We start from the raw sequence: 28000 nt of genomic DNA on the forward strand, positions 1-28000 counted from the left end.
GCCACCAATCAGAGCACGGGTTACTGCACGCAACATGGCTGCCTCCAGATCACGGAAGATAAACATGTTGATGCACTGCAGAATTACGGCATTACCTGTTTGCCTAAACAAGTAGAATTGTATAAAGGGAGTTTATTGCATATATAATTTTAAACGTATTTCGGTTTGAATTAGTTATTGTTCGCCATTGAGATGCTGCAAAGAAAATGAGATGCCTAGTTCAGATTCAATAAGGCACTCATAGGGAGAGTTGCTATAGCTAGTTAATTTCATATTTGTGTTGATATTGCTTAAAGCTGTATGTAGTGGACTAATAATTACGCGTTCATTAATCGGTATTATAATCTACTCGTGTTGTTACAATAGCGTAACGAACTGCCTGAAATGAAACGTAATGCCAGTAAATGTGCATGTATTACCTTGAACGATCAAGTTTAGTTTCAGATACGATTCAAACATGTACAGTGGACTTCTTCCAAGGGGTTATGCTGAAAGTGATGAAAGTTGTGACGAGGCAGAAAATGACGTTACGGAAGACCAACCTGAACAAGCTGCGATTAAACGTGTTTCCGAAGAAATCCCGGACATTGGCCACGATCAAAATGATAAAACTACAGAGGCCAGCAGCGGCCAGCAGCCGAGAGAGGAGTCGTCAGAGGACTGCCTCCCAGGAGTGTCCCCTGACATGTGGAAAGTAGGTTTCGGCAAGACATGTGTGATATCATATTGTAGATTAATAGTGTCAGTAGTAAACCGTGACGTGGAGGCTGCACACATGTAGTATTCCACAGTTGTAACATGTGTTAACTTGTTATGTGTGTTAATATCAGTTATGATATCATGATATTGCATTTATTTGTCTTTGACATAAGGTCTGACATGACAGGATCTAGTCTACATATTACGTCAGACACTACGTCAGACACTATAATCGACATGCCTAGAGTACAATGCATGTTTCATAACCATTCTTCTACAATATGAAGTATACATTAACTATTCATTAATATGCTTATTTTTACAGTGCTGCTGATGCTACTAAAATGACCAAGGATTGTATTGTAATTCATTAGAATATTACAGAGAGAATAGTTATGCTTAGAACATATGTTACTTTTGTGTTTTCTGTACCTGAACTAAAAAATAACCCTGAAGAGACAGTGATGTGCTTAAATGTCCATGTGAGATATTGCTTGGAGGTCCATAGCATCTGCGAAACACATTAGTGAAGGGTTTGATTCAGTTTGATTCTTCCCCAAAACATTCAGTTCTAAGCTCGTTTTTCTGGAGCATTTGTTTTTGAGATTTACTTTCCTGTGATTTTATTTGCCAAGAAGGAAGAAGCCGGAGACTTTCATTAACTGACTGTTTCCTAATAGTTCATAGATAATGCTTCTTGTTTATCGAACTAATAAAATTAAACTCCCTGCAGAGCATTATTATGGTGTGTAGTTTTAACTTACATGATGATGATTAAATTAATAAACATTACTGGCAAAATTGAAAAATCTAATTCACTGTGGCATGTCTGTTGCAGTCTTGGGTGCCTGCAGGAAGCACTACCCACATGTCGCTACTGTGAAACTAGCCTGGGTTTATGCCTCTAACTTGAAACAGTAATTTACATGAGGCAGTGACCCTTCAAACCAGGTGGACCAAGTGGTTGCAGACAAATGTAATGTATCAGGACTCGGTATCTTATTTATCCTTTCTGTCACTTTCTTTAATTCCCAAGAAAACCCCAGCTAAATGGTAAGATGGGAGGGAACTCGTATAGGCTACCTGCCACCTCCATTCCTCCATTATATGTATTTCAAAGCAATGAAGGGAAATATATTTTGTAAATAATAGTAGTAATAATAGTTAATTTATTGAGCATGCCCCAGTTTAAATCCTTTGTTGTAGGTATTTTCACATTACCATAGTGGAAACCAGGAGACTCTGCTTTCTTGTGTAAATTAAGTGGCATTTTTTCCATCACATTTATTTCAATTTCACCAGATTAAAACAAATTTCACATTGATGTTATTCCTTCTTTCTTAAGATCAGCAAACCTATTGCTTTTCTGGAAGTCTTTTTTTTTCTTTCTCTCTCCCTAAATGTCTTATTAGATTGAGTGCTTCCTCTTCATTTAATTTTACAGCCAGACTCCACTTTAAACAGTGCACAATTTAAACTAAAACATTTTCTTTTTTATGAAAAGTCAACCACTGGCAAATTATTTTGAGCAAACGATTTTCCAATGGTTGGTTTAAAGAAATGAAAACTCCAGCTGTCACTGGGGGCAGAAAAACAGCAGTTGCTAGTTCTGAAATCAGATATATGGAGTTCAACATTTGTAGGAAAATGTCATCAACATAAGAAGACTGCTATGTTGTTAAATATATTCCTGTGTGTCTTTGTGTGTTTAAGAGGGGTTAGGCTAGAACTGCCTCTCCATAGATCTCAACCAAGGCATAAAATAGGGTAGTTGAGAATATATTGGAAATATGGTTTCTCAGGTAGCTGCAAAATGCCTGAGAGTTTAACATGCAGAGGTATTCAGTTTACATAACAAATATAGGCAAATTAACCCAAAATGATTGTATTAGAAGGATTTAAGGGTCCCTGTCCTTTTCCATCCACAGATTAAATATCTAACATTCCACATATTTGCACTGTTTAGATTTATGCATTAAATGTTTCATAATTCATATTTATATTTGTATCAAGCCTTTTTTACATACAGGTTCACCATCAAAGTTAATAGAAGCCAGTGTCTGTGCAGTGGATTTCAGAGAATGTATTGAATCAGGCACATGTAGCCTACTCTTTGCAGGATAAGGGGAACAAACACAGTTGCTTTCCTGACAACCTGCAAGCCTTCAGATAACCAATCTCTCCAAGGCACTGTTGCATTTATTTCCAGTTGACTGGACAACTCATTGAACTCATGATTATATTAATATATAACATAAGGATATAATAATGTTACTTTGTCTTTTTGCATGTTTTTTGAGCCAATTTTAAACTGAATCTTTGTGTCGATCCCCACAGAAATTTAAAGAGCTACAAAATAAAAACATGGAAATGAAGAACATGATGCAACACAGAGGAAGAAGACGAAAAAGAAAACCCAGAAAAAAAGGTAAAACTATAGCCATGTTTTATATAATGTGATTTAATAGAAAGAATCCATTCAAGAGGTGTGTTTATATTAATAGCATCATAATCTTCAATCTATGACATGGGGAACAGTTATCTATATTTGCATAATAATTAAATATGTATTAATATAAATACATGGATTTCATGTTGTAACTAATTCTACATTGGGACTCCATTAGATATTGTTTTCACAAGTTTGTCAAACTTTAATAATTCGAAAGTGCATTTCCTAACATCCTTTTTGTGTTAATAAATAGATGAAAGGGCAACCGATTCAACAGAGAAGAAGGAGGAAAGGTAATGTACTATAATATGCTGTAAATCTGTTAAAGTGAAAATCATGTAATTATACACACATAATACTAAGTCATGAAGGTACCACATTTTTTATTTTGATATTTTTATTACGAAGTGTTCACTGATACTTGTAAACCAGCAATTTCCTTGAGAGTCTGTGCCTAACCTTTATAAGGGGGAAGTAGCATGTCTCATGACTTTAAAGGTGCACTACCTGCTTTCATATAACACACGTTAGTATGTGAAATGTAATGAATGTATGATAATAGCATGACTTACATGCAAATGCTCCCAATATCAGATATCTCTTTAAGAGAAATAAGGACACAGAAGTGAAGGGTTCCAATGCCATTTCATATCTCCTAAAATTAAAACATGGTCAGTTTTTAGTTTTTGACAGATTGTTACTCTGTATATTAGTATTTGCCAAGTTTTTAAATGTTTTTAGTAAAAGTAAGTTCTGAAATAACATTGGCATCCATGGGCTACTTTCCATGGTAAATAGTAATAAAATCAAAAGACAGTCAGAGAGGGAGCTGGCTAATTAAAAAAATAAAAACTAAGTCAAAAAATAAATGAGACGTTTTGAAATTTTAGTGTCACACGAGCCTTCAAAACATAAAAAGTCAACCCACAATTTGACTGCAGGTGCAGGAGTTGAATACAGTGAGATTCCTTAGTTGCTCTCTGTGGCTGTTGTAGGCATTAAAAGCAATAATGTTCTAACAAATTACAGAACAAACTGCTGAAATCAGCCACAGTTTCTTTGATAGTTCAAATGTACTTACTGATATCCTAAACTTGTTGCCTGAGCAGTGAGCAACAAAGGTAAGATGAAAACTAAAATGTTACAATGTTGTATTATGGAACATCTGTCAAGGTAGTAAGATGGAAACAAAGTAAGAGAAAGTGCTAATGATATTAAGCATCCTTTTCCCCTAAATTATACAATTAGAAGCTCATTGTTGCTTTTGAAAATCACTTGTGCAGACTTTGCACCCTGCTGCGTGGATCTTCAGTGTGTTAGGGAATGTTTTGACATCAATCTTCTCTGAATAGAATTCATTTGGACATTTAATTCTGTGCTATTTCCTTCAGGATTCTGCATATTGTATAATTGAGTTAAGGGTATAAAATGTGTTAACGCCTTAGTTATTTCAACACTTCTTTTTTTATAAAGACAATTTGAAAAACACATAATCTCTTAATGCAGCCTTGAGTAAGTAATAATTTGATGCATATTAGAATATATAAAAATGAAAATAGTAGACAGATATATCTACACTGAGACATTATGTAGAGGGGGGAGATTTATAATTTGAATTTTATAATAACCTTTAAAAATAATTTTTGGGTAGTCAAAATATGACTTAAATATTTATTTTGCTCAAATTAAACTGAGGTTAATTTGCATAACCAAACAAGTTATGAAATGAGCTAAAGTTTTCAAAGTCTTCACTACTGCTCTTTTCAAGGGCGACATTATTTAATTGCTGTTATTTTGATAATTGGAACATGAACAATATCATTTTAGAATGTTTAAAAGTTATTTAGAATTCAGTGAAAGAACTTTGGAAGTGTGCAGAGCAATCGCATAATGAAGATTAGAGAAGCAACAGCCATTGCTTTAGTCTGAGACTGTAACACCAGACCCAAAATAGCACTAATCATGTAACTCAATGTTATTTTAGGTAGAGTAGACTACTGCTAACAAGATCTGTGAAACCAGCCACAGCTTTATCCTGTATCATGCAACAGTATAATCATGACGTTACCTATTATGAAGATGTATTGAGATGTTGATGTCTTTCTGGTGGAACTCTGAACATTTCACTCAAACTGAACTACCCAAAAGCTAGAAAATGAGCCCAGAAATATCATGACAGGTTATTGTTAAAAGTTTGTTGTGCTGGAATACCATAAAAGCTTAAATGTAATTGTGGATACAGACACTGCAATCCCAAGTTCTGCAGGTGCCCACCCAGTGATCGGGGTTGCTAGTACCTACAAGCCCAGGTTCCCTCAAACCTACTAGTCCTAATCCTGGTGCTGTTGGTGGCAACCGAAGACTACTGGGCCACTTAATATGCCAATTGGCCTGGGTTCATACTCGAGATTCACAGACTGGGAGGAGGCTTTTATAGGCAATGTATGTAGGAGCCAGAGGTCCCAGGAACTGAGGATAATTGTTCACTTTTTCTAGCTGATTTCTTGAGGTTTCCCTGGTTGTGCTCAGCTAGGCATTTTTAAATGTGTAATATGTGATGTCACCTTTGAGGACTCCCATTTGGAATCCATATGAATTGCTTTATTAAATACGTTCAAAAAGGCAAATAAAGGGAACAAATCTTTTATTTATTTATTTTTTTATTTATTTTTTTAAGACCATCAGCTTATACTTGTTAGCAGATAGCTCGTCTTACCTGGTATACAAGTGGCAGTGTCAAAAGAAATGTATGCATGCTGAATACCCCTGTGTTGAGCAGTCTCTGTAATTATCTTCCATAAAACAGTTAGTGAGAAATAGTTGAAAATGTTGTCATTTTTCAGCATGCTTCAAGCTGAGCGTGAAGCACACTGGAATGGGCTTAAGCAGTACTTTGGCGTCAATGATAGGTTTCAGCCCCCCGCCTGCAGCAGACCCCTTCCCAAGGTAATGACTCCTTTGCCGTCGTATTTTCTCTATGAAGATTTTGTTTTCAATTCCATTCTTCGTATAAAGAGGAATGCAGTTTTACAACCTTTTTTTCCTTTCTAAAATACACATACAATATTTGTATTAAAATCTGAAGGACAGATGAACAAGCCTCTCTTTGCTTAAACATCAAATTTAGCCAACGATAAAGCAGTGCAGTTTTAAAAGGCTTTCCGGGATTTTGTATTATGTTATGTGTGCTGTTATATTTAACGCTCAGATTATCTGCTTAAGAATGCCTTCAAGCAGACATGGGAGTGATAATTCTATGGTTCTTTTTCTGTGTGATTTAAATAAAGTGTGGATTGCACTTCCTGCATACAGCTGTTTGTGACATTTCATCTGAGAGAAACATTTGATAGTGCAGCCATGGCATCAAACTTGAGGTGTATTTAAAGAGAAGCTGAGCATGTCATCGAGAGATTGTTACATTAAAGTAGTTTATATTAACTTCATTTTCTTGTATTTTTTCATGCTACATATCCGATTATTACTGCATTGAGAATCACTTTCCTTTCTGTTGAGATTGTTATATGCCATTCAACCAAATTTGTTCAGGGAAAAATATAAACAACTTTTAACAGACAACTCAGTGCTGATTGGAAGGAAGGGTACAGAGGAAATACATCTATGTCAAAGTACAAATACATATTGGAGGTATCTTATGTTCAACTTGAACATTATTTCTATCATTATTTGTAGTCCTTTGATTTTACATGGTTCCCTTCTATAGTAGCTCGAAAAAGCAAAATGGCTTCTGGTTTAAGCACCAGTGACTTACTCTCCAATGCCACACCTTCATGAAGATTTTCTGAAATGTTTTTAATTAGAATAATAAATGACAGTTGATAGTAATGGTCAATGTTATAAAAACAACAATAAACAACAGGGAACACAAATAAATTGAAATAACTGAAACATTTGGATACAATTATTACATTATCAAATAGCACATAATTAAGCTGTAATTATTTTTGCATATAGGGCAATAATCTCTCCATGTAAGATGCAATAAACTTACATCCCAGGGGGAGACAGCAAATTTACCTATGGAAACTAGTACTAATTTTATATATATATATATATATATTTTTTTTTTTTTTTTTTTTTTTTAACGGAACGGTCACATTCTTTGTGGAAAATTGACAAGTTTATGTAATCTTATTTAAGATTAAAAAAAGAGGTTTTTTTTTAAGTAAAACACATTTTTACATTTTCAATCCATTTAATGTATAAAATGTTACATTGACCCTTCTAGAGACCACAGTGTAAATTGATTTTGGCAGCTGAAATATTTAATATTGGACAACGATCCAAACCACATGGTTGTGCTATTACGACTGTATTGTTTCAATAACATTTGTAAAACAAGTTGTCAGTTTGTTTTCAGAAGTGTTGCGCCAGATATGTTTTTGTTTGAAAATTACACACCCACCTCTGGGTCACTGCCAAGCTCAAATAGTTGAATGAAACTCGGATGTCTTTGCTGAAGATTGACAGTGTTAATTGGTGTACTGAGATTCTTGTCACCATCTTTGAAAATGGGACAGCTTCAGGGGCTATTATATACTTAACTCCATCTCTATAAAACTGAACAACAGCAAGTGAAAACTTGTACAACGAGTTGAAAAAGCATGTTATACAACAAAGAAAAACAAGAAAACAGTTGGATTTTTTACTTTTTATTGAAGTAGGGGAAGGAGGGGATAAGTCCTTCTGACTTTTGATCAAATCCTGTATGCAAATGTTTTGTTCTTTACTTTTTTGCATATTTATATAACTCATGGTAAAATAAAATAAGTATGGCACAAAAAAATGACCAATTATCATCAATATAAAACATGCATTTTCTACTTTTACAAATAAATCGGTATTCAATTCCTATTTTCACATCAACAGATGCTGTTGTTGAGCTGCTGAACGCACAATATAGCCAATATCTGTGTGTATTGTTGTGAAGTGCTGGAGAAAAATAATGCCCATCAATTGTCCCGCCTCAGTTCAGGGCTATGCCAATTCAATGCCAGTTTATTCAAGCCAACTATCTTCCACTCACGTTAATTACACTACACAGCATAACATGTGACATTTTAGAAGAATAGGCTACACAAGACTTATGTTTTACTTTAGGAAACTTGAGTGTGCAAGTCACAGCACGTATTTCAGACTTTTTTTTGTCCATGCAAACCCTTTTGTTTGAATTAGTGTGTCGAATGTCACACACTGTCAGTTATTTATGTGGTGATATATTGTGATTATGGGTTAATACAGAAACTTGGAAACTCCTGGGAGCATTTACATGTTCTATTAGTACACGCATGAATAATTGAGCGTTCTCGTTTTGATGATCCATCACTATGTCAAGGAAGCATTTACAACTGTTGGGGTTTTAGAAACTGAGCAATTTCATTTTTACTTATTATTTTTGAACTTATTTTTTACTTATTCTGTCATGATAGATCAAACTGTAATGCCATGGATATTTGTTAAAAAGCTATAAACCAAAATGTGTTAGTAAGCCTATACCTGGCACAGGTGCTGTTTGAATATTTGGTCCTTGGAGAACATAGTGCTCCAAAATCTTGGCACCACTTGCATCTGAGCTCTACTTGCAAGTCAAACAGGGAATCTTCATTTATTCATTTCCCAATTTTCCTGCCTCATGTCTCTATTTACTGCTTCAGTGAATAATGAAAACACACAGGCCATTTTGTCTCTTGAGTGAGACCGTTAAATGTGTGGTATTAAACAACAAAACAAAAACAACTTTACTTTGTGATACCACCCAGCACCATTCACACATTGTGCGGATTAAATCGGCATTTTTGATCTAATGCATTGCTGTCCTGGCACCTGTGTAAGTAAGTGCTGGGAAAGAGGTTTACTGAGACTTTACTGAGCTTTTGGCTGATGCACTGAACAAGTTTTGAGCAACCACTGACTCAAATGGTACATCAGAGCAAAGACAAGCAACGCATCACAACTTTGCCTTTAATTAAATTCAGCTAATTGAAATACACTTCTAATTAAACTAACTTTAAGTAGCATGCATGTAAAAAGCTTTGTAAATAGCAAAGTTATTTCTTACTTTAAGCCATTTATGACTTATCAAAATGACTTGCGATAGCTTGACTTTTTTTTTGTCTATGCAGTTCTTTTAATTTGCAAATGTTCATTTTAGAAACAATGATAGCAAACTTATAACTTGCTGTTATATGGACAAAAATATACGTAATTCAATTAAAAACATAGTAATAGTTTAAGAAGTAGCTTAAAGTGTAATTCTGAAGTTAATTTGTTTAAAAATGGCATGAAATTAAGTTTTTTCTCTGGTTTTTGCTTTGCTGTTTCAGAATTTGAATATATAAGTTGGTGTGAAGGTAATAGAAGATAGTTTGGGGGCTAGGTTCTAAAAAAAGAAAGAAAAGAGAAACTGGAAAAAGAACAAGTGTTACCAACTTAATTTTTTTACTGGAAAGAAAATAAAGTTAAAAAATAAGCAGTCTAAATAACACCAGTATGTTTCCTGTCTGTTTTTTATTGTTTTCTTGTTATAGCAGAAAATGGTAAAATTACAATAACATAAGAGTTAAACTAAATGTTTTTTTTTTGTACACAGTTATTCATTGGTTTCCACAAAATTGCACATTACATTTCACCTGAGAGAGGATCAAACATACATAATTATACAAATATAAATGTCTATATTCTTCATGTATTATTTTCTCTAAAAGTGTATAAATATAACATTCTGTAGACAAATGTACATGTTTCTCTATATTTCTATACTTAAATGTGATTTGTGATAGTCCACATCTCACTAGCATTTCCAATCTTTGCATTCATTGTAATCAGAATTTATCTTCTAAAGCGCAGGCCTGCTTTGAAAGGAGGTTTCTGTCACAGATTTAATTTAGAGATGAGAAGTTATGTCCATCAAAATGTCTATATTAAGATGATTATTATTTTGTCACTATTAATATCTTGAGCAATCTGCTTCTTAATATGTGCTTACCAGTACACTGTCAGCGTCAATTAGAGTGAAATGATTTAATTTCTGTGAATGAGGACCACTTTCTGTAAACACCCTTTTAGGAGCATCAGAATGTAAAAAATGTCTTTCCATCATTAAAATTTTTGTGAATTACACCAAATTTAAAAAACAACTAAAATCATCTCTTTTGGGTCCATCTTAAGCAGGAGTTTAATAATTTAGACAAGTACCATCTTTCCCCTGATATCATCTACTAAGAAAATTAGACAAATTAGATATGTAGTGTTTGATGTGAAATTTTCTGCATAGTTATGGAGCGAACTCTCTCTGGAGAGAGGGCTTGAAGTCTTGAAACAGGGATATTTCTGCTTATGCTACTTTTTAGCTCCTAATGGAAATATGTAATTAAAGTGCCACATCCACGTTTATTAATCTCCTGTAGCATTTCTAGATTTTGTGCCTAATATCTAATCAAAGGTTTTCTTTTGAAAAAAAAAAAAAAAATCTACATATTTGTAGTGAAAGCAATCATATTAAAAATATTGCCTGGGGATTTTTTTTTTTTTTACTCGGTTGTTCTTTGATATTTTTTTTTAATCACTTTTTCAGACAGGCCTAGAAAAGAGCATTGACAAAGCCATTGCTGAAGGGGACCTTGTGCAAGCGGGTGAACTGAGTGACAGACTGGCAACTCGCGAGGTAAGTTGGACTGTTCGTAATCTCAGGGTGTTCTTTCTCTAACGGACTACACTAATAGTTGTGTAACCCTAAACTGTTTTGCTATGGTAGAGGCTTTGGCTTTCACTTGCTGGAAAAAGGCTGCAGGTTAGGTATAGATGCTGCAGTCCATTTGAATGCGTTCATTTAAATTTATCTTTTTTGATGTTTAGGAATGTTTGATTCTACCTAAATGGAAGGTATATTCTTTAAAGCCAGCTCTTAAAAAGTTTAGGGGTATGATCACATACCTTTGAAGTCTGTCTCACTGTAAGTCAGCATTATGCCCGGCACAATTTCTCAAACTACAGATGTCCTTCGATGTATTGCAGACAAAGCAGTTTGAAGATAATTTACCAGAAAATGTAGCCTCTACACTTGCATAATTTAAAAACATATTATCTGTCAGTTGGTGCTCGTCTCAATTAAATTATGCTTCAACTTCTGTAAAGAGTTGTGTACAACCATTATAACTTACAGCTTTCAATTTTTTTAACCCCAAACTGCGTTTCTTGAAAAGTGAATGAAGGGTTGTGTTTGCCCTTGCAGTCGCTACCCAGAAAATGTACTTCAGAGAACAAAATAAAGAGTAAAACATGCCATACATCCCATTCTGCATTGGCAGCAATTGGATCATGTTTGGGGTATTACTACACTTAGGGGACATACTGTTCATTAAACACTTGCATATGTTCAAAGAGGAGGCGATTATCTGTTCAGAGACAAACATGTTTAATGAGTACAAGCATTAAATAGGTTTATAAGGCAGCACACACCCCTCCCCCAGTTATACAGCTTCCCAGAAAATTTAAAAAACATTAAACATGTGCAAAGAATTGTGCATTGTATTGTACAGTATATAATCTATTCAGAAATCCCAAGATATGTTGTTAGTGAAAATGTAGAAATACATTCCCACTTAAATTCAGTCTGTGTAACCTATTTATTAGCAAACGTATTATAAAAAGCGAATAAGTTAAAAATAATGCCTGTTGGAATGTAGTGCACCAAGTACACACCACAGAAGAGTTTGTGCGCTACTACAAAATGCGAGAGTAGGACAAAAGTAATGTGTGTGCTTCAAACCACCCTTACTTCAAGAGTAATAAGCTATAGAACTGTTCCTCCTCGAAAGAAAACTGTAGAAATGTTAAATGTTAGTACTGGACTACTCAACCTTTATCAAACTTTTTTGGGTGGAAAAATACTCATTTAATAAAATTTCACATGCACATTGATAACCAAGGTTTTTATTTATTCTTCCCATCAAAATCTTATTCATGAATGGGTCACAGAAAAGATTAGAAGTTGATGCCCACATTTGATTAATCACATCTCCCCAACTTTGATCTGAATTTTAAAATGTCCATCTTTGTTTTCTTTACTTAATAACCACATTCAAATAATGCCTGGGGAAATCGTGTGTTTCTGTGTTGGTCCGTTTTAAGCCACATTGCCTATTAAGATAGAATGATTGTAATTAACATACTGAAAAACACAAAAACAATGCAGTAACCTCTTATTTGATACCATATTCACAGAAACAGCAGATAGCTAAAAATAATTTATGTTTCAATTACTGTCTTCCAATATTCACACATCCAGTGAGAATGACAATATATGTACGTAAGGAGAATTGCTGCTAATGGCCTTAATTTCATGGCGAAACTGAAAGCAGTGTTTGTTTACACATTGGATATTTTGCTCCTAATTTCATTTGTTTTAGATTAATTTATTGTATTTTCTGTTCTGTTTGCCTGTGTTTTAGTGTTATGCTTGCCTTCTGTAAACATTTTTCTTCTATGCTACTCTTAAAAATGCAGTAGTGTCATATACTTACATCTACATCCTGCTTTAGCTTAATGTAAATTCCTCCACTGCGTTGTGCATTGACAAAAAATGGTGTATGAAATTTGAATTAATTTTTGAGTGAATAAGTCTGATCTTGTAAGGATTTTGATGTAAATAAATGTGAAGGTCTTGTTTGTAAGTGGTAGAAACCAGTCTTAGATAGGTGAGGACTGGAATCTATTCAGCACGAGTAAAAGAGGATTATATTTAACTCGGTTTATACTGTACCTTGGTACTAGAGTTTGGGAATTAAAAAATCCTCAATTTTGAACATGCGGAAAAGGGTGAGGTGAGCCATACGTCTGTTGCTGTGTATTGATCACCCTGCTTTTCCTTCCTGTTGAAGCATACAGTAACACCGAAGATATCACTACTTTGAACTATTGTCCCATTTTCAGAAGCATCCACTGATTACAGTTATCAAGTGCAATGCAAATCTTTCTAAATTGAGGCCACTCTCAGGTTATGTGAAGATCTTCCCTGTGCTTGATCCAATTCAGACTGCAGCAAAGTAAGCACTTACAAAATAATAAGGAAAAATCTATAATTTTTACTACAAGAATGAAAATAAATTAAATGTGGGGAAAACAGCACTGTAGTAGACAAATCTCTAAATTCATCCAGATTGTCTGTTTGGTGATTTACTTGTTTGTGTGTGATTTTAAATAGCTTCTCAGAGTGACTCTTTGGATTACAGCAGTATTTGCATAGACGGGCCCGCTCACCTGTTTTGCAGCCTGCCAGATTGCAGGAGGAATGCTTTGGCAATGAGCTTTGTTCTCCATGCCTGGCTGACACTCAAAGTTAGCATTTAAGTTGCTGGTGCACGTAACAGCTATTTGTGTGCCGGTGCCTCGCTGTCTGAGAGTGCATTGGCCTCGGGGTAGTCAATTGACTATCATAAAATCATTTTGAGCACATTAGATCACCCTGTCAGAGAAAAGCTTAAAATGCTGTGTAATTTGGAGGACTAAATTATTGGGGTGATTGTCAGAGTGTTTAAATACTACTAGTCCTGTCAATAAGTGGATAGACTGCTTTATTTGCTTTTGGCAAATTGGTGTGTAGAATTGAATGTATAAAGTTATAATTTTAAATTGAATAGCACATTATTTTTAAGTGGAGAGGTGTATTTTAATGTACCTGATACCTCATACTTGTACTTATAGTTAGAGAGAAGAGTCACTTTATTTTCCTGTTTTCATGCATACTAGCCCTCAGATACCACTAAAGTAATCCTCAATCTTTGAACCTTCGAAGCAGTAGCACAAATGAGATTTAAGTCAGTTAACACTAAAGCACTACTACTGTTTTTGACAATTGAGGTAATGCACTAACAAACACACTTAAATTGCAGCTAATATCCAAATATTTAAATAAATTTAATTAGCCAGAAACCAATACAATTCTGTTTTGAATTACTAATAATATCCAAAAATGAATGTTGGTTTACAGCAGTTGTTTATTTTTTTCTATATATAAAAGTCAAAACCTCCAGGGGGCGTAGTGTTGCCCCATATAGGCCTGCGTGTCGGAACAAATGTTTTCCTATTTCATAATGTCTATAAAACCACACTCTGGACTGTTATTTAAGGATTTGCTGACTGTATTGTGTATCTTGTCACCTCAGACTTCCAACACTATACAGGGGTTTGACATGTTATACAAAGCCTACAACTGCTGAAATGCTCAACACTTTGTACACAAACATGGTTGAAAATACTACAGTGTGATGAATATTCATTAAGAGCGAAAACTCACAGCTGTTCTTTTTGTAGTAGTAGCTCGAGGAAGGCAACTGGCTCATGAATGACAGTAATCTAAGCAACGTGAAGTGCTACATCTGCCACAGTGTATTTATTTTAAAACACAGTGACATGTGCCTTAATACCAAGCCTATTAACCTGTAATTCTGATCTTCATAAACATTCCTCTTTAACCTCAGACTGTGGAAGGGTTGAAGAGGACGTTGTGTATTTTATGTAGAAATCAAAGCTCCACATCAATTACATTTTAAAGTATTTGCCTTAATGTTTTGTAATTTTAATTTTATTTTTCAGGAACAAACAGTGAGTTAAAAGCTCTAATACTTTCTGTCTGATCTAGTTGTTAAGTGTTTGCCATTTTCCAGCTCATTATTCAGATTTAAAACTTCAGCCACTGGTCAGATTTAGGGCTGGTCTTGGACCCACCAGCACCTGCACTCAGTAGAGTGACAGGTAGGGAGAAACCATATGAAATCAAACCAGTGAAATCATACCCTGGGAATGCAGGTATTAGCCAATCAAACGCCCCATGGGCCTTCTTCTCCCAGAAATGATGTCATTGCAGAGGAGGCGGCGAGTACAAGGGAGGGATGGGAAAATCTCCGATACCCTACTGATGAGTCAAAAATCAGTGTTTGTTTCTTTGAATGACTCATGGAAAAACGAATATCCTCAGACCTGATAGAGCAATGTAGGGGACAGGAATCTGAACCGTTTCACCGTTTCAGATGACTTACACAATAAAACAATAACCATATAATACCTGGAGTACCTATTTCCTGCGTTGTCTTTGTAAACTAACTTTATATTGTTTAAGAATTTTCATTAAAGGATCTACAGTGACATTGTGTTAAACCAACAGCTTGGTTGGTCCTAACATGCATCTGTTCACGGATAGCCAGAACATTATTAAATGTTTTCTTTCACACTGTAACCCTCATTTCAAGGCAGAGTAAAACAATAAAACATTCCTATGATCTATTCAAATGATCTGCACCAAATATACTTTTTTTCATCTTCATTTAACTATGTAGTTTAACTGTAATTTCCCACATATCAAGGAACCTATTACCCCTTACATGTAGAAAATTCAGTATTGCTGATCCAAATACAGTATCACAATGTTTACTTTTTAAACAAAACTACTGAAGATATAAAGTACATTTTCAAAGTATTTTAACACAAAGAACTTGTTTTTATTTCCACAATATGTTGAGTTAATTTAATCTGTTAATGATTTTTTTATTATTGTTATTCTAGTCCTTTCTTCTGTTTGTGTGAATACTAAAATAATTTAGTAAACCTTTATTTAAGACTCTGTTCACAATTCTTGATCTCTGTGTTCTTTCATCTGCAGCCAAGTCTTAAAAAAACATAAAAAGGATATTACAGGTTGCTTTGAAATTTGCTTGTCATTAAAAAGAAATAAAATGTGCTGTCTATTTAAATAATTAATACACAGCTTTAATATCATAGAGTTCTATGCACCTTTGAAAAACCTTAATAAGCTACAAGAAATGTGTTATTTCAAGAAACATAAGTAAAGATTATAAATGAGAGGACACCATCTTGCTGGTGGAAAGAAATCCTCCGTGGATTTCCAAATTGTGATTGTGGTAGTTCACATACCAACAACTTGCTACAAAATGCATTTGCCTCCTACTTTCAGTCTAGCTAATTACAATTTTGTTAGACATGTATGTCTGTGTTGTGTATATTCAAGAACACTTAATTGTTAAAGAGTCTGAAATCCATATCTGATGTGTAAACAGTACACATGCAAAGTTAAAGTCCAAACCTATACTTGGTTCCCTCTTGAAGTATAGAAAAAAAACACTTAAACTGAATAAAAAGCCTCTCGGATGGAGCTGAAAACAAGAGACGGTTGTGTTTGCAGAACTAAGTGTAGGTCGATTTCCAAGGAGAAACTTTTTTTTTTTTTCTTTCTGAAAAGCAAAGAAACATCAGAAGTAACTACGTACTGGGAATAGCTTCTGGCTTCTTAGATACTGTTTAATATTAGTTTTGTAGATTAAATGTTAGCAGCCCTGAAATTAAGAGACACAAGTGTCTTGGTCCTTTGATTACTGCACATTATTTTATACTGCTTTAAGTTACATAAGGAGTCATTAATTTCATTAATTAGCATAACATTAAGCGACAACTATATATAACTCACTCGCCTTGTGTCGCTCTCTCAGGAGGATTGATATGATCCTGCTGCTTATATTAAAATTTCTGCTTCCTTGGGTATAGTTAACTATGAGGAAATTAAAGATGCCTTTATTAAGAATGGGTTTTCGAAGTTTTTGTCCTTAAAGAAAATAATTCTGGAAAAAATGGAAATCTAAATGTTCTCTTTTTTAGCATTGTAGCTATTTATAGTTTTCTGCCTGTACAGTATATGTTGTTTGCCTGTGTCTCTTATTATGATTAAATATATACAATTTCAGCTTCATATATGGGTCATTTTACGGGAATGGGACAAATTGGAGTTCCAAATATTTTTTTAATTGATGTTATTTGTTTTCATTGAAACAATCTGAATTAAGTATTTCAAGTATGGAAATGTACTTGGCCGAGCTGAAATTTTAGTATTTTTATATATTTGTTTTTTTTTATTTTGTTAAACTTTTGCATTTGTCATTACCGAAACACTAATAAAATGTCTTGTATAAAGAAAAATACACACCATATTGATTAAATAATGATTGTTACTCTAAAATATAAACACATTTAAAAGCATTAGCATTATTCATAATCATGATAAACTAAAACTTTTTTTTTCTTTTTTTATTAAATGGAAATCTAAAAGCGCTTTACACTGAGGCACAGAATCCATCTGGGTAGTATGTGTTTAACTGGTAAATATTTTAAATCGTTTACTACAAATAACTTCTGGTGTCACTTCCGTAACAGTTTGGTCATTACCGAAACAAAACAAGTTGTTACGGTAATGACAATTTTAAGCATTTTTAGGATTGTATAAAAAATTGAGGCTACACATCCTGATTTCTTTTTATTTTGAAGACAGAAATTATAAAGTAATTTACATTTACATTAATTTATTTTAAAATACATGTACTTATTATGTTAAATCATGTACGGTAATGATGAATAATAAACCTAACTCATGATTTTCAGACATTTGAAGTAATTTTTAAAACAAGTGTTTGAAAGAGATCTACTCACCATGTGCTCAAGTTGGAAAATGATGCAACCTCTTCTTATGATCACATGATCAAGTGGTATGACCTAATATATGTTCGAACTAGGGGGCAAAACACTGTTACGGTAGTGACATTTAAAACTAGGGACAGGAATTGGCACACTTTTTAAAGTATATGTATTAACATTTGTAGTTATTGACACATAAATGCCAAAATTGCATCAAAAATACAATGGACATTTTATCATTTTTAATGATAGCAGCTATGAAATAGGTGTATATTGCATATGCCAAAATATTAAATACATTATCTTTTTTTTAAATACAAATTTGAGGTGGGGACTGCAATTTGTCCCATTCCTATAGAATGACCCATATATGTGTATATATATATATATATATATATATATATATATATTATATATATATATATATATATATATATATATATATATAGAGAGAGAGAGATATTCATTGTTGATATATGGTAAAGCACCAGGATTTTACTTTGTGTGAAAGCATACTTTGACCTATAGAAACCTATAGCTAAGTCTGATATTGCACAAACATCTACAGCCAGGCCTATGGGACACACTGTATTTTGAAGATATTCATTCAACCCCACAGGGAATAGAACAATATAAAATGTATACTAAGGGGTGGAAGAAGTGTAATTCAATTAATCATTATTTAAGAGCTACTGCTTAGTAGTTCTATTACAGATAAATAAGGATATGTTGACACCATGAACCAAAAATACACCTTTCTTGGTGTTATGTACAGAAATTGTAACATTGCATGCACCTCTGAAACTCAGATCTTAAATCAATCTGTTTATATCTATATATTAGCCTGGTTTTGTTGGTCTTATATGCAGTTAAAGGGACCCAGGGACCCAGGGCCCAGGGACTATATGTTAGTATTTACACAGTGGTTAAAAATATGCACTTTATTGACAATTTATGGAAATTCATACTTGTTATATGGGCCGTATCAGAAGACATCTACTGTACACAAAGTAAAATATAACTTCTTTACAATGGCTATTATTGTATATGAAGAGATAATAACACTGTGATGTTTGTGTTGATTTTTCCCTTCTTTCTCCATTGCTCGTGCTCAGTGCATTTTTGTGTGTTATCTTTCAGATATTTATGTCTCTGGACTGAAAAGTGCAGAAGGGATACTTCTTCAGCATCATAATTTCCCTTCTTGATCACTTTCACTATGATTTGAAGTTTCATAAAGGTGGCAGGCTTTCAGAAAACCAGGTCTTCACTTTGCTTCAGTCTTTTTTTATTTTTAAAAGCAACAATGTGTACTGGCAGTGATTCTGGAAAAAAAAATAACAGAAAGAAAAAAGCAGAAAGCAGAAAAATACCCATAGGCAACATTAATTATGTAAAACACTGATGATGATGATGATATGTACTCAACATATGTATTGAAGGTTAACCACTCTGGCACTCGATAACCTTGCTTTCAAACCAACTCATAGTTCATTTCCCCCTTCAGCTTTATTAAAACTGTGAGAAATAAAGGTGTCAGGGCTGGCTTTGTTTTAGAGGACATGGCTGGTTAACAAAGACAAAGAGGCAAGCTAAGAACATTTCATGTCATTTATGTATTTGGGTGTTTATAATGCTTTCCCCTGCTATACTGCATGTTAGTAATCAAATGTTAATGAGCGTTTCTGTTGTGGAAAACAGTCATTATCAGATCCCTGTCCCCCCCCACACGCACACAAACCCCCACCCTCTTCCCCCATTTAACTGTCGTGCCCGAGGCAACATGAAAACTGTTCAGGAAAAGTCTGTTCTTTGTTCCTTTTCTAGTAGCATAAGCGATTTCTCACCAAATGAACTTTTATTATATCTCTGGATGACTCAAGTTAAATTTTGCCCATTAATTTTTAAATCGAGTGATACTAAGCTTTATCAAATGCTAGGGAATCTAATTTGGATTATTGTATTTCATTAATTACTTGATAGACAAAGCATACTTTTCAATGTAGATTTTTTGTGCTGTTTAATTAATTAGCATGTTTTCTCTTTTAATTAAAGCCATTTTTTTAAATTAAAGCCCACAGCAAAACACATATATAATTTGTTTGTAATTAGTCCTTAATTGGTGGTAGTCGAAGCTTAGCACCCTCGGTTTCTTTTTTCATGATTGCCATTTTATTACCAGTCAGTCATTAATTAAACTGTTTTTCTAATTAGCTTATAAAACTGTTGATGGCACATTATTGTAAATGTGAGTTCAAAGCTTGCTAATAAGCCTCCCTACTCAGAAGAGCTAAGATAAAGGAATAAGCACAAAGCAGGCGAACTTTCATACTTTTTTTCCCCCCAAAGATGATAGTGTGTTATGTATCTAGAATCAGATTATTTAAAGAAAATAGAGAAGCGCGTAATACTGTAGGGTGTTACATCTTCCCATGAGTTTTCTTGCACTTTATGGAGCTGCAGTAATGCTGTTTGTTAAACAGACGAATAAAGATAACATGAACAAGATGTTTTCCACCTCCTTACAGATTACTATTATATTTTAGCTGATTCTGTGAGTGTACACTGAATAATTGTGTGAACAGCAGCAATGTATAGCTTAGATCATGAGCATCTCTTGAAGGGAAACCTAAGCAAACCTTAATTTTGAAAGATTGTTTGATGATAAAAGTGTTGTGCTGTGTTTATAGGTAAAACTTTGTTTATTTTAGGTGGTGGAGAAGAGTTCAGAAATATGTTTTTTTTTTCAGGTGCGAGATACAGATTTAATTGAACAGTGCTTGGACACCTATACCCTAGCGTCTGTCCACAATCTGTCTTAGTCTTGAAGCTTTGGCTGGGTCACATTCATAATTGACTCTCGGCATGGGATTCAGCGAAGGTATCCTTTTCTTCTGCTCCCCTGTAACACCTAAGTGTGTAAAATGCTTGGGTCATATATATTTACGTTTTTATACATGTTATTGTAAACATTACTATTATTATGTTCCTCCATGTCTACCATACCTTAAAGACCTAAATGTCAAGTCACATCTTCTTACCCATTTCTTTCCTGGTAAAGCTGCTTACAGAATTGTGTTATGTTAAGTGACATATGCTTAGAAATGAACTCCCTGCCATAGTAGGACACCTGTTTTTAGTCCCTAGCATCATATATCAAAACTAAAACTCATGTAATCAGATAAGAGGCAATAGTTCTACATAGATACAAATCTGCTTCGACTGCTTGTGTTTGGTTACATGTCATTTGTCATGGTTAACCCCTTTCAGACACTGTTGTATGTCATTATTTTGATGTAAAACAAATCTGTTACATAGCTTATATAAAAAAAAAAAATGAAATATTGGCTTCATAAATGTGCAGAATGTAGAAACCATTTTTAATTGTATTTTGAGGCATTCTTGCTGAGCAGTACTCTTTCTCTGAACTACAGAATATTTTTTTGTTCTCTATAAAAATATCACGGCAGAAAGCAAATATATTCTTATATGTTAGTAAATGTATTGTGGGTGGAGCATTACTTCTTTTTACAGAGATATTTTTAGTGTCTAGACTTGGTATATATTGAAATCCTTGATTATTTTTAAATATAAGTACAAATCTTTTTTCAGGACAAATGGAAAGTCTTAAATACAATGTCTTACCTTGTTCCCATTAGCTACATTGTGTCATCCTCACCATTCAATTGCCATTCTATCGTTCAAGTCCCGTCTTAAACATGTGACAAAGGCACATTATTTAGGTACAGTATTTAGTCAGTGTGATAAGGGAATTAGAATGGCCATCAGTCGTTTACATGATGGAAGTTGTGAAGGCAGCTCTGGGAGAAGATAGAAGTTATGTGCCTGATTAATCCCAATCCTCTCACCCATTAATTTAAAGCAGCTTCCTATTAAAATGTAGTTCAGAAGTTTAGAAATGGGTTTAGGCCTACTTATTTTTTTCTAAACCCATTATATGCTTTACAAGTCATGTTTACTGTCCTGTAATAGTACGGCTCTATGTATTACCTTCTGTGTTATTTATAGGCCATTGTGATTCATGGTAATACTCTTCAGTGTAACTTCAACTTGTTATTAAGGCGACGTACTTTGTATTAAACATAAACATCACCCTCGCAGAGTCTGATTTGATTCACAAATATCGAAAGGTAATCTGATTGCCTTGTCACATTTCTCATTTGTGGTAATTGTGAAAAATTCAAGTTGAGGCACATTGTGAAGCTCATGTATATGATAACTCTTTTGTGCAGTGAATTGGAAACTCGGTGTATCAGTCATTTAAAATAAATACAAATAAATGTGTTTCTCAACACAGTGTCGGTGCATGATTAAACAGGATAGACTGAAATTATATCTTGTGGTGCATTATCAAATATTATGCTTTAATTGTTTCCTTTCTAGAATGTATGAGATGTAGAAGAGGCCGTTACTGTAAACACATTCAAATAAATGCAAAGGGGAACCATAAATGTTTGCATCCAGGGCCTTCCCTACAATGAAACGTGTACCTGCATTTTATTTCAGTGATACAAAGAAACTTCTCAAGAATGCAGGTTGAAATTGCACTTATAACTGCCTTGTCACAGCCTACGATTTTGTTATCTGTGTTGCTGTTTATCTTGTTTTCCATTACAGAATTGCCACAGTTTGTGTTCGATTAAATAACACATTGTACAAAATACTGGCACGAATGACTGGCAACCCTGATAAAAATGAAAGTAAATATCTGTCAGTGTTTAATCAATAGTGCATTTTACTATCTCCTTCAGGGCATTGTTGAGGAGTCAACCAGCATCTCAGCCCATTATGGTTGAATAAAGATGAAACATTACAGATATGATTGACAATCAAAAAAATGTCTGTTGATGTTTCCCCCCTAGTGGCTGAAACTGCAGTGGCAACAGTATGAGTGCAATCAGGGATTTACACGCCAGTCTCATTTTAGACCTTTTTAAAGGTCATGACTTTAATCCCGCTGAATTAACTTTGTGTAACAAAGAAGCTGCCATGTGTGGGGCAATATTAAGAACATTAAAAGTTGATAGTAAAAAGGTGATAGACACCAAATGATCCTCCTCCAGCTTTTAAAGACAGCGCTGCTGAAAACGGGAGTCGGGTTGCATGACTCCATAGAACAAAGAGCTCATAGGCTGTTTCAAGCCATGTAGGTTATTTTTCTTTTATATTATTTTGTTTTGTTCATTTCTCTTGTCTTTTCCAGTTTCTGATGTGAAAACATTTGGCACTAAGAAGTGCGTATCTGAGGGGGGGAAAATCTCGAAAAATGGATCAAAAAGTAAATGAAAAATAATGTCATATTACTGAAAATATGAGAGGCTAATTTGTGCCGACTTTTTGCTAATTTTGTTCCAGCCACAGAGAGAAGAGCTGTCACCTGCTCTGTGCAGCGGCGATGACAGTGCCAGTGATCCATGAAATAAGCTGCCGCTGGCTTTGTTCTGATAAGAATGAACAAATCTGCACAATGTACTGCTCTCCGAATCTCATTTTCATACTTGCATGCAGGCTAAAAGAAATAAGCTGTTTGCAGGCTTGATTAATCAGACATTTGAGGGGTTTTTGTCTCTTTGATCTGTTCCGTCTCCTAGGTAACTTGGTTGACATTAATGTCGAGCTTCAGTAAAGACAATCAGGAACTGTAGACTGAACTGATAAAAAAATTAAAGACCTTTAACGCTTTAAATATAGTTACAGTTCTGCTCCATATATTTTTTTTTTTTTAAGGTTTTTATTTTGGTTTGGAACAAATTTGAGGACAGAATGGTTTAAAGACCTTAGCATAAGAAATCTCCCCACATGGAAAGCAGGTTAATTTAGGTAATCCCTGTGTAGAACAATAAAAATCTCTGGGTATAAACCTCAAAAGAACTCGTTTAGCATCCCCTAAATTGATCTTGACTCAGAATAATGCCTTTTATGTAATTTTTTTTGTTTTGTTTTTTGTCGTTTTTTTGAGAAATAAAGGCGAATCTTGCCGAGATTGCAGACAATTTAATAAACCCCGGATTTGCTCTCTGTAAATGTTATTGCCAAGCAAGCTTTTAGCACCTGCACCAGTTTACACGGTCCTTGAAGCACCAGAAAATTATCTTTCAGCAATCTGCACTTAACATGAGTATGATCAGCCATTATAACTTTCTCTATTTTAAACATTTTACTAGAAAACATGATGTATGGGTTTTAAACCTATAAAAAATTGTGAGGAATTAAAAAACTGTCACAGTGTGTTAGCTTCAGGTTATGCAGACGCTTTTACAAATCTTCCAAGTGACTGTATAGATGAATGCCTCAAGGGCCCAGCCGGAGCCCGGCTCTTGCAGCCAGCTAAAGCCCTTATCTTAAATCCAAGCAAAGTACCATTAATCTTTTTGAAAGACCTTTATGGCTTTTAATGTATCCCAAATTAGAACATTTTACACCCTTGGTTCCTGAAATATGGTGATAAAAAGCCTTTAGAGTTTAATTTTTCCTGACTGCTCGCTCTGACCTCCTTAATCCCAGCATGCATTATAAGATATTTTAGTTTCAGTCTTTCTAATAAAGTTTATCCCAGTTAATTATAATTGAAACATTTATTTTTTTTCTCCAGGTTTTTTCAACTAGAGAAATGGTGACACATTTCTTCATTACCCAAATACTTTTTTTCCTCTTCTGTGGGCTTTAATCCATTCTGTTTTTATTATTATTATTATTATTATTATTATTATTATTATTATTATTAATAATATTATTCTGAATTACCAAAAGGTTTTAGTGATTTGTTCAAAGTACTTATCAAAGTTTGCTTGCTGGAGGAACCTGGACAGGGCAGCTTCTCTTTTGTTTCAACCATATTTGCATCTAGCCATGGTTAAGGGAGGGTAGTTTGTTATGATGAAACTGCTGTAATTTGTATGTGGATTTCATTCTCAATATTAAAACGACAATTGCCTGTTAAGTCATTTATTTAAGCAAATATTTATAGAATAAATTGTGTAAACTGTTCTTTGTTTACATTATTTTCTTTGTGTTGAAGTAAACATCAACCCTTTTAATTGAGATTAAACACACTGCTTGTTTCTTTGTAAGAAATTAAGGAACATTATCTGCCTAGTAGACTGTGTTTGACTGCTAGGAAAGTACTACAGTTTCTTCTCTAATTAGACTTATAACTGTGTTCCTGCCTTTGTATGGAGATGACCCATAAAAATAGATGAAAAGTAGAAAAAAATAGAAGGCAGAAAGGTTCATTGTGTGGGGCGACCCTTTGCCTTATGTAAGATGCTAACTTGCTCAAATGTTTTGTAAATGGGATCAGCATTAAACCTGTAGGTTTGCAATCTAGTTCTGACAGTTAATCTGGTTCTGAATGGATCGGTTTATTGGTTAGTTGGTTATGTTCATGGTGCACAATTGGAGCAAGCCTTTACTAAGGACAGCACTCTGCACTTGAATGTTTCTAGAATAAACAATGAACAAAAAAGTATGTTGTGTCCATTGTGTTAATACAACAGTGATACCCTGCAGTAAACAAATAAAACAATATACTTGGAAGTATTTATTTTCCTTTGCACTGCGTCGAAGTTGTTGTTGCAGTATGGAAAGAGATGCCTTTTAGTGTGAGTTAGAACATCCGATACATTTCTACTGAGGGGAAATATTGGCATATCTTGCTCATCCCTCCGCTAAATAACTTATTTTCAAGTACAGACATTTTCAAATGCAAGTTAAAAGGTTTTTTGTGCCCCTGCCATTTCCAAGCATAGAATCAGAATTGTTCCCCAGGGACAACACACTTGTGCTCTTATCTCAGAAAGCACCGTGTATATTTGGAATGGTCTGTCTAGTCATGTTGTACCAAACAAGGTTTTACTGGTAAGCACAAAATGGTTCATAAAAGCAAACGATTGTGCAGTTCAAAGGGTTTAAGTATTCTCAAATTGAGCTTCTGAAATTGTTATTTTGAGTAGTAATACATATTTTCGTAGTATTGTTTTTTTAGGAGGTTGTCAAATGCATTTGGTGGTGACCTGTTAGAAAGGCATTCAATTAGAGAAGGCATTCAAAATACAGCAGGTTTATTATCAGATGATTCACTGAAGTGGAGGTTGTAAATGTACAAATTATTGCATCATTTCAAACATTTTCCACATCATTTCATTCCATTGGTTTTTCGTACTCTATGAACATTTTAAATCCCATCTCGGAACAGAAAAGGTGCATCAAGAAAGATGTCATCATTGTTGCTTACAGCACTTTGAGGCCACACCTGCATATTCAGAAGACATTTATATAACATCTGCTAACATGACACCTCTCTCTTTATAGCTGGGTGTGAAAATTGCAAAAGCTGTGGATTGCCGTGAATTTGTGAAAGCCAAACAGGAAGCTGAGACATCCCGGGAAGCCCAGAAAAGGAAAAAACAAGTTGCTTGGGGGTTTGTCCTTTTTCTGTTATCTTTTACAGTTTCTGATCAACCTGAAAAAGATTCACATGCCACATTTATTACTATCAATCCCATGATGGCTGGTTGTTCTGTACAGATCCATACTCATCACTTAGGGCAAATGCTTTGTGACTTTTTGAGAGAGCATTTTATATGGTGTGAGAGGAAAACATGGTCTTTTATTTTAAAATTAGAATATCATATTGCCCAACTGGGTGTTGTATCACAAAGTGGGTCTAACCAAAACCCACATGGCCCTAACTGAAAGAGTGCAAGCTCCACGCTGCCAAACACAATTACAGACTCGGCATCACAACGGTCCTGTTAGTGTTTATGTCCGGCTTGTGTGGCTCAGTCTTCTGGCCTGTCTTCATGTGTCTGAACAGCATGTTCCTCTGGCCTCATGGTGTCGCACCAACAAAAGTATTTTAAATCAATATTTCAGCTACTGGTGTATTTCTTATTTCTTTGTCATTTTTAATATTCAATCTGAATGTTGTAGAAAAACACTACTGATTGGCTTAAAGTATACATTCAGAGAAATATACATATTATAAGGATTATGTACTATATTTATTCTCAACATTCACCTTATGGTATGGTATGTGACTTTTGCACACCCTACTGTTATACACTACTGATAATTACAGGGCAATTTACCTTTAATTGTTGCCAATTAGTATACAAATCACAGACAGGACTTGTTAGAGCTAATTATAACATGTAAATATTCCATACAAAGTAGAGACAAATACCTTTTAATAGTAGAAACTAATACAATTGGTTTCAGTGTTCATTTGTTGTTCTCTCTCTCTCTCTCTCTCTTTCTGTGCTGCTGTAGTTAACACAACCACATATTGACAGCAGGCTAATACAAAAGCTAATTTATTGGTTGTAAAACAGTCTGCTCTAATCTACACGCATCTAGAGCTGAAATGGTATTTTATAATGAAGGATGAGTTAGGAAATGACAATTAGCCCCAGAACGGCCTGACAAAGCAGGAAACATGCAGTTTATGGTGGATGAGCTTCATGTGCATAAATATCAACAGGGGATTCATGACCTCAGTGTAAAGGGGTGGTTAGGGGTTTTTATTTGTTTGTTTTTGTTCTGTTTAACGTCTCAGGAAGATATGAATATTGAGGAATTATACGTGTGATATTTAAACAGTTGTGGTATTAATGTGGCAAAACGTATACTGATTTATCTACCCCTTAAGTTCTTAAAGCAAGCAGCCCATATATAAAACCACATGCCACGTTTATCTTCAAGTCTCTCTAGCAGTGCAGACTGGAATAGGCATCTGTATAGAACACATCACATCAAGTGCCGAAATAAAAACTTTCTTGGTTATTTCAGGTTTGACGCCAAGAAAAGATGGGAGACAAAAAGCAACATGGGCTACATGTGATGTTAACATCCCACAAGCCAGACAGTTCAAGAGAAGACGTGGATTTCTGCCATGGAATATAAATACAGCAGCAGATTTCTTCATCCATTTGTTTTTGAACCAGATGTTTACAAAGTTTAATTGAAAAACACGGGCAAGTTATAATGTTACAGGAGATTGTAAAGTCTGCTACTGTTCAGGTTTGTATTCCAAAAAGCACAGCTAAATGAGATATTGTCTGAAAACCTTTATTTCTGACTAATCTCTGTCAGTCGTCCGTACACGAAGAAAAGAAAACCTCTAGTAGAATTAAATTTGCATGGCCTATATAGTATCCTTATTGATTTAGTCATAACGGAATAAAACAAAGTTATACAAATGTCTTGCCATGCTGCTGAACAGTAACCACTGTTTAGGGTTATTGATGTTTGCTTACGAGTGTTTGTGTTAATGGAAGAAGAGTTATTTTTGTACAATCCTGAAGATATTAAAGATCAGATATTTTATTTCAATGA

At 34.4% G+C, this 28000-nt stretch overlaps 1 protein-coding gene across 2 annotated transcripts; it reads left to right on the forward strand.

The window, feature by feature from the left end:
• The first annotated feature begins 11 nt into the window (after positions 1-11).
• On the forward strand, positions 12-27997 carry fam204a (family with sequence similarity 204 member A). 2 transcript variants are annotated; one of them, XM_066693269.1, is made up of 7 exons: positions 14-694; positions 3037-3127; positions 3405-3444; positions 5995-6097; positions 10743-10832; positions 25976-26085; positions 27455-27997. In XM_066693269.1, the coding sequence occupies exons 1-7, from the start codon at positions 458-460 to the stop codon at positions 27504-27506; spliced, it is 723 nt and encodes a 240-aa protein (XP_066549366.1). In that variant the 5' UTR covers positions 14-457; the 3' UTR covers positions 27507-27997. The 2 variants fall into 2 exon arrangements, with proteins under 2 accessions (XP_066549367.1, XP_066549366.1); XM_066693270.1 differs by lacking the exons at positions 25976-26085; positions 27455-27997 and adding an exon at positions 18785-18896 and having other exon boundaries at positions 12-694.
• Positions 27998-28000: the final 3 nt, after the last annotated feature.

The sequence above is a fragment of the Amia ocellicauda genome, chromosome 20 (genome assembly GCF_036373705.1).
Source record: "Amia ocellicauda isolate fAmiCal2 chromosome 20, fAmiCal2.hap1, whole genome shotgun sequence".
NCBI lineage: Eukaryota > Metazoa > Chordata > Actinopteri > Amiiformes > Amiidae > Amia > Amia ocellicauda.